Source organism: Solanum tuberosum, unplaced genomic scaffold, assembly GCF_000226075.1.
Source record: "Solanum tuberosum cultivar DM 1-3 516 R44 unplaced genomic scaffold, SolTub_3.0 scf00098, whole genome shotgun sequence".
NCBI lineage: Eukaryota > Viridiplantae > Streptophyta > Magnoliopsida > Solanales > Solanaceae > Solanum > Solanum tuberosum.
In genome coordinates this window covers 1,181,106-1,187,701 of record NW_006239026.1, presented here as the reverse complement: position 1 = coordinate 1,187,701, position 6,596 = coordinate 1,181,106, and the positions used below count along the sequence as shown (strand labels likewise).

At 26.5% G+C, this 6,596-nt stretch overlaps 1 protein-coding gene across 1 annotated transcript in view; it reads left to right on the top strand.

Annotated features, from left to right (window-relative positions):
- The window catches only part of LOC102589772 (transcription factor bHLH111), a 6,073-nt gene extending 1,406 nt beyond the window's left edge, over positions 1-4,667 (top strand). The window contains exons 2-7 of the mRNA XM_006348440.2: positions 1,017-1,455; positions 2,060-2,224; positions 2,780-2,851; positions 3,330-3,395; positions 3,783-3,821; positions 4,363-4,667. Of these exons, the coding sequence (XP_006348502.2) occupies positions 1,017-1,455; positions 2,060-2,224; positions 2,780-2,851; positions 3,330-3,395; positions 3,783-3,821; positions 4,363-4,518 (937 nt within the window). The 3' untranslated portion in view covers positions 4,519-4,667. The remainder of the gene's footprint in view (positions 1-1,016; positions 1,456-2,059; positions 2,225-2,779; positions 2,852-3,329; positions 3,396-3,782; positions 3,822-4,362) is intronic.
- Positions 4,668-6,596: the final 1,929 nt, after the last annotated feature.

Here is a 6,596-nt window from a genome sequence, read left to right as displayed (position 1 = left end):
GAGAGGTGGGGGGGGGGGGGGGGGTGGGTGGGTATGTTATTGTTATTATTATTCATGTACCTACGACATGTTTAAATTATGTTGATAATATAAAAATTGTTTAAAATATATTAAACGAATTTTTCATGTGGGTTTGATTATCTTTCTTGTATTATCTCCTATTTTTGAGATAAATCATTATGACTATGTTATAATTACTTCATTCACCTTGTTTTAGGTCTTAATTTTACTAGGCACGAAGTTTAATTACGTTAAGTAGACTTATAATATCATGTGCCTTTTTATTAATGATTTGTATATATAACACATATAAAAATATTATTTGAATCTTATGTTCTTAAATCATATGATTTCTATAAAGTTGAGTATCATTAAGGCAGGAAAAAAAGAGAATGTTGGAATTAAAACTTATTAAATGTAGAAAGGTATATTCTTTTTTCATAGGTTAAAAAAAAGAGTCAAATAAACCCCTTACTCTTACTTGACCCCGCCCCTGACTATATTTATCTTGTCAGGGTGTAGGGGAGTGTTAATAATTAGTAGAAGAGAAATTTTAATTTTACCACTTATCCCAAAATCTAATTTATTTTTTAGATATGTGATATATGAAAAGTAAGATCATCGTTGAAAGTGGAGCACTAATATATAATAAATATAATAAATGATTTTTTTTAATTTTTCATCGATGACCACTATATTCATCTTGACATCTGATTAATTTGAATTTGTGTCACGTAAGAACTATTCGGAAAAAGCTCCCTATAGCTACCAAAAAAAAATTCATACTCCGAACTCAAAATCGTAACCTCTCTTCTCTATTTGTTTTCTCAATGGAAACTAACACCATCTTTGAGTCATTTTTAAAACACTTCATATCTAGTTAGGGAAGAATATTTATGAAATATCCAACAAGTAGGTATATGTTGTATAATTTGGATGTATATATAATCACATAATGTATAATTTTTATTTTTGTATATTTTCTACTCATTTGAATCTATTACCCAAATATGCAGAAGCAACTCTACTACTAGTGGAACAAGTGGGAGCATTAATACTAAAAATCTATTGGAAAACAATATGGAGATGAGTTTATTAGATGGTGGATCAACAACAACCTTAATCACCTCTAAATCTTGTTTTAATCACAATCAATTAGCTAATAATCATGATGATGATGATGATGATGATTATACATTTCATCCTTATAGTAATCTTCTTGGAAGGCCACTTAATTATTATACAAATAATAATAATAATAATGATATGGACTCTATGTTTCCAATGAGAAGTGATCAAATTGCCCATCATCAAGAAGTGGATAATTCAAGAAACTTGGCTAGTATTTGTTTTGGTGATTATTTAAGCAATAAGCCATTGGTGGACTTTAAACCAAGTCTCAAAACTTTGAATTTGGGACAACATAAGAAGAATGGGCTCCAACAACCTTATATAGTAAGAAACACTCTTTCTCTCTCTCCCTCTCTCTCTCTCTAGAATTATATTACATGAAAAAAATAGTATAAAATACACATTATTTGGATAAAAGAAAAATGTTAGTACAAGTTTTGGGGTAGAAACACTAAAACAACAGGAATTAGCGACATACAACTTCTATTGTTGAATTACGAAATGCATTGCTAATTCTATTTAATCATTAATTATAAAAAAAAAAAATCAGGTTAGCTACGAGCTATTTAGCGATAATTTTCGTAGGTAATTCTTTTTCTTAGTATAATAGAGGATTTTTGTGTTTAAAAAGTGTAATTTGGAAATTATGTTAAAATTATATGTGAAAACAACCTCTTACAGAAATACGACAATGTAAATCTGCATATATCTATAAGACCTAATGTGAATTGTGATATGGCTCTTCCACGGATCGTACTTCACACATAATGGGCCAAAACTTAGTGCACCGTACTGTCTTTTTACTTAAGTTTTGAGTTAAAAACCAAAGTATCTACAAGTCAATATTTGCATAAAGTTAATCTTTTTACTTTTTTACCCCTTTAAAGTTTCATTTACTCAAACTAATACTACTTGTTTTTGTTCAAAGAGCAAGTCTAGGGGTACAATATCAACATGCAACACATTGAAGAGAAGCAATGGAAGATCACAAGAATATAATCCAAGTGATGGAAAAAAGAGGAAATTAGAAGATAATTTAGAGACTAATTCAAAAAGGCAAAAGAATGAAAATTCTGCAGTTACATCTACAAAGGTATGGGTAAAATAATAAGTCTTAGTTTTGATATTATTTCGATTTTATTATTATATGTTGTTTCATTGCTTTAGTTATCATATTATTTGTTGTTGCTACTTTTTTTTTTTTCTTAGTTGATTCCATCATAACTTCTTCCCTACTGTATCTGCTTTACGTATACTTGATTTTTGCTATGCATGAGTCGAAGGTCTATCGAAAACAGTCTCGATCAGTTACGAACCTTCCTAGATCCCACTTAATGGATTACATTGTGTATGTAATTGTAGATTTGATATTATTCCTTATTTGATAGTATTTTCAGTCTATATATATATATATATATATACCCTATTAAGTATTATTCGTATCCATGTATTGTAAAACCATGATATTAATAATAGGAGGTACCATTCATATTTTAATATACTTTATTTCTATTCTTATTATAGATAATAAATCATAACATTAACAATACATAATATTATTCTCTATTCTCTATTTTAATTTGTATGAAGTTCTATTTTTATTTATTACATATTTATTTTTTTATAATAACTCATTAATGATTTATAGACACAAGTTCCAAAAGTGAAGCTTGCAGACAAAATTACAGCTCTCCAACAAATTGTCTCTCCATTTGGAAAGGTTAGTCTTTTTTTCTTCCTAAAATTTCGTATTCAATCAAACAGGTTTAATCATGCTATTAAACAGGGTCGAAAATAATTATTTTTTAAAATCAAGGGAGAAATTTATTTTAAAAAAATAAAAATTAAATGATGTAAATAATTTTCATTCAAGAACATATTAATATATTATCATATATATGTAAAATGCAAAAAACAAGTAGCCTTATTTCACCCATTTTAACGTATTTTTTTTCTTCATCTTTTTGTTGCTATTTTTATGTTCATCATTGTTACTAATAATAACAACTTAATGTTGTGCTTAAATAAATAAGATAATTTTTTTTACGATTAATTTATTTATAATATTGATCGCATGCATTGAGCGGATTTTAAAATTAATTTATATATTATTATAATTAATATTATCAGTGTTGTTATTATTTCAACTCGAGGATTAATTATTTCTAATCGAAAAAATTGTCTTTATTTGTGTATAGACTGATACGGCATCCGTTTTGTGGGAAACAATCAACTATGTTAGATTCTTGCAAGAGCAAATACAGGTATGATTTAATTTAGATCACAAGTTCAAATTTTAACGTACGGCATGGACTAGTTTTTCTCTGAATCCCTTTTAAAGGATCCATCAATCGACACTGATTATCGAGAAACATTTTCATATGTTTGTCTCATGAAAAAAGTAGCATGATCAATTATCGAAAAGAATTTTCATATGTTTGTTTCATGAAAAAGAAAGAACTATGTCATCACGTGAGAGGATATGTTTAAAACATAATTCAGTTGAAAAATGTATGTTTATAATATATAATTAATTTTTTTACGTAAGATGATCACACACGTCAAACATTTCATTTCTCTTATGCTTAATTCATATACTACTATATAATATGATGTTTTCATATTTTTTCTCTCTTTTGTATCCTATGCAGCTACTGAGCCATGCCTACATGAAGAACAATACATGCAAGGTGAGCTATTTAACAAATTTAAATACAATTATTAGAAATGTAAAAATCTAGTAAATTAATTATTATTTTGGTTAATCATACTAAATTAATATGATTAAGTATTTAATAAGTACATTCTAATAATAGAGAAACTCACATCTTAAGATGATATATCGACTAATAAAAGATGGGGAAATTTCGTAAATAGTGCTATTTTTGCCTAGATTTTCAAAAAATAGCGAACTCTTTGCTTAATTACAAACATATAGCAATATTTTGATTTTAATAAAACATAGCGAAATACATTTTATCCGCATCCAAAACAATAGTGAAATATATTATATTCGTACGTATAATAAGTATATTTATGCGTATATAATATTTTTACTTAACTATATTATACCAACTAAAATTCTCAAAAATAAGTTGATTTTTTGTTCTTAATTTTGTTGGATTCTTGTGTAGTGTAAATATCCACAATATTATAATATACTAAAATAGTATAAATATTTATTATGCAAAGTTAATACTAACATTTATTTTTATTTTTTTGATAATTTAGGAAAGGTATTGGGGAGGATTTGATAGAAAAGAAGTTGATTTAAGGAGCAAAGGACTTTGTTTAGTTCCCATTTCATGTACCCCTCAAATATATCGTGAGACTAATAATGGATCTGATTATTTAATCCCATCATATAGAGGATGTTTGTATAGATAATTAAGTATTTAAGTTATATAATATTATGTCGTCAGTGTAAGAAATTTTTATATATTATGATCAGGACATATAAATGATATTTATAGCTAGGTAAGCTTCTTTAAAATGTAAGTTAATTATGTTATCTTGAAAATGAATCAGATTAATTATTTGTTATGGTTATAACAAGTAAAGTTGATGGTGTAATTTTTTTTTTTATAATAACGATGTATCTAACTTAAATTTAATGTATGATCAACAAATTTAACCATGAGTATTCTTCTTCCGATATGTATTCGATTTCTTTTCAATGTTTTGTGGGGGATGTGATACGAAAAAGGAGTGTGTAGTTTTATGTGAGATAGAGATTACTTACAGAAGCGAATTCAAGATTAAAATTTTATGGATTCCAACATCGATTTCAAGTTTATATATAGTAAAATTAGGTTTCAGAGAACTCGAGATAACTATATCTGTTACTCATGTACAACTTGTGAAGATTTTTGGAATCTTATTCTTTGAAAATGTATATGTTATACATATTCCTAGATCATGAAATATACTAGGTACTATTTTTGACTCGTCATTGTTATAAGGATAGTTCAAACACACATTAGTGGCCTAAAATCAAAATCAAACAGAATCCTTAAACTTTTTCTTTTTAAAAAAAAATAAATCCTCTTGCTATTTAAGATGCAAGTTGTTAGTAACTTTTTAATAATCAATTTCAAGTTGTTAGTGATCTTTTATTGAGACACAATACTCCAATTTGTCAAACTTTTTATAATAATTCTTTCTTCTTATATGAAAAGTTCACTCTTTTCTATTAATAATACTCAATATAATTTTACACTATCAAGTCATTTAAAAGATAAACATACATAATTATTCATGAATCATAATATATATATTAAGAAAAATCAGTCACACACCTGAAAAATATAATACGAAATATATATATATATACACATCTTCTTGGACAAAAGTAAATGACGATCGGAATATAAAAACAAAATTTACACTATTAAATTATTTAAAAGATAATTATATGTAACTGTTCATAACTAATAATAAATAATATTAGCTACACACCTGAAAAATAAAAATAAAAATTAATATTGAAGTCTTTTTTGGACAAAAGTAATTGACTAGCATACGTTACAATATATACAAAAAGATAAACGTCAATGAGACCGTCCAATCGTTGACTTGAAAATAAGTCTTCAAGTCTTTTTTGGCAACATCCAGAAAAAGTCACTTAAAATATTAACGGGATATTTGGTTCGTGAATAAAGTTATCTCGAGATTATAGTTTTAGAATTATAGTTTTTGGACTAATTTATTTTCACCTGAGAGGTAGGATAAAATAATGAAAAAATTATATGAAATACACAATTTAAGACATCATAATCTCTAAAATTTCCTACCATTTAAAAAAAATTACAAAAATTCTCTCTCAGATATGTCTTTATCCCCTCTCGGCTACGTACTTATCTCCTCTTGGATACATCCCTCATTTGCAATGTATCGGACAATCAAAAATGTATCCTACAGCAATGAAAAAATTGCGATTTTAGTAATTGAGAAAACTTTTGAGATAGGATGTAATTAGACTCCAAATATATGGAATTTTTGTACTTTATACTAAAATAATATCAGGTTGAATGAGATAAGGTGGATATTCAGAATTAAGGCGAAGATTAAATGTATATGTTCAACCAAATAGAGTATAATTTTAATTCCAAACGTAGTCATAGAATATCTCATCTTATCCTTCGTATCAAACGATTCCTAAAGGACGAACGGATGGATGACGACTAGACAAAACAAAGGAAATGGCATAGCAAAGCTATCTTGTATTTTTGACGGAATATTTTTTCTCCATAATATTTTCATGTGTATACGATGATATGATATAAATTCAAATAAAAAAATATGAATTTATATAGTTGATCTCAACTTATTTGAATTTGAGGCATAATTATTGTTATACACCAATTTTGAATTACAAGATGAATAATTTTATTATATATAAACCCAAACATATCCCAATATCGTCCATATCATGTGTATATTTGTAATACAAAGTTACAACTTTA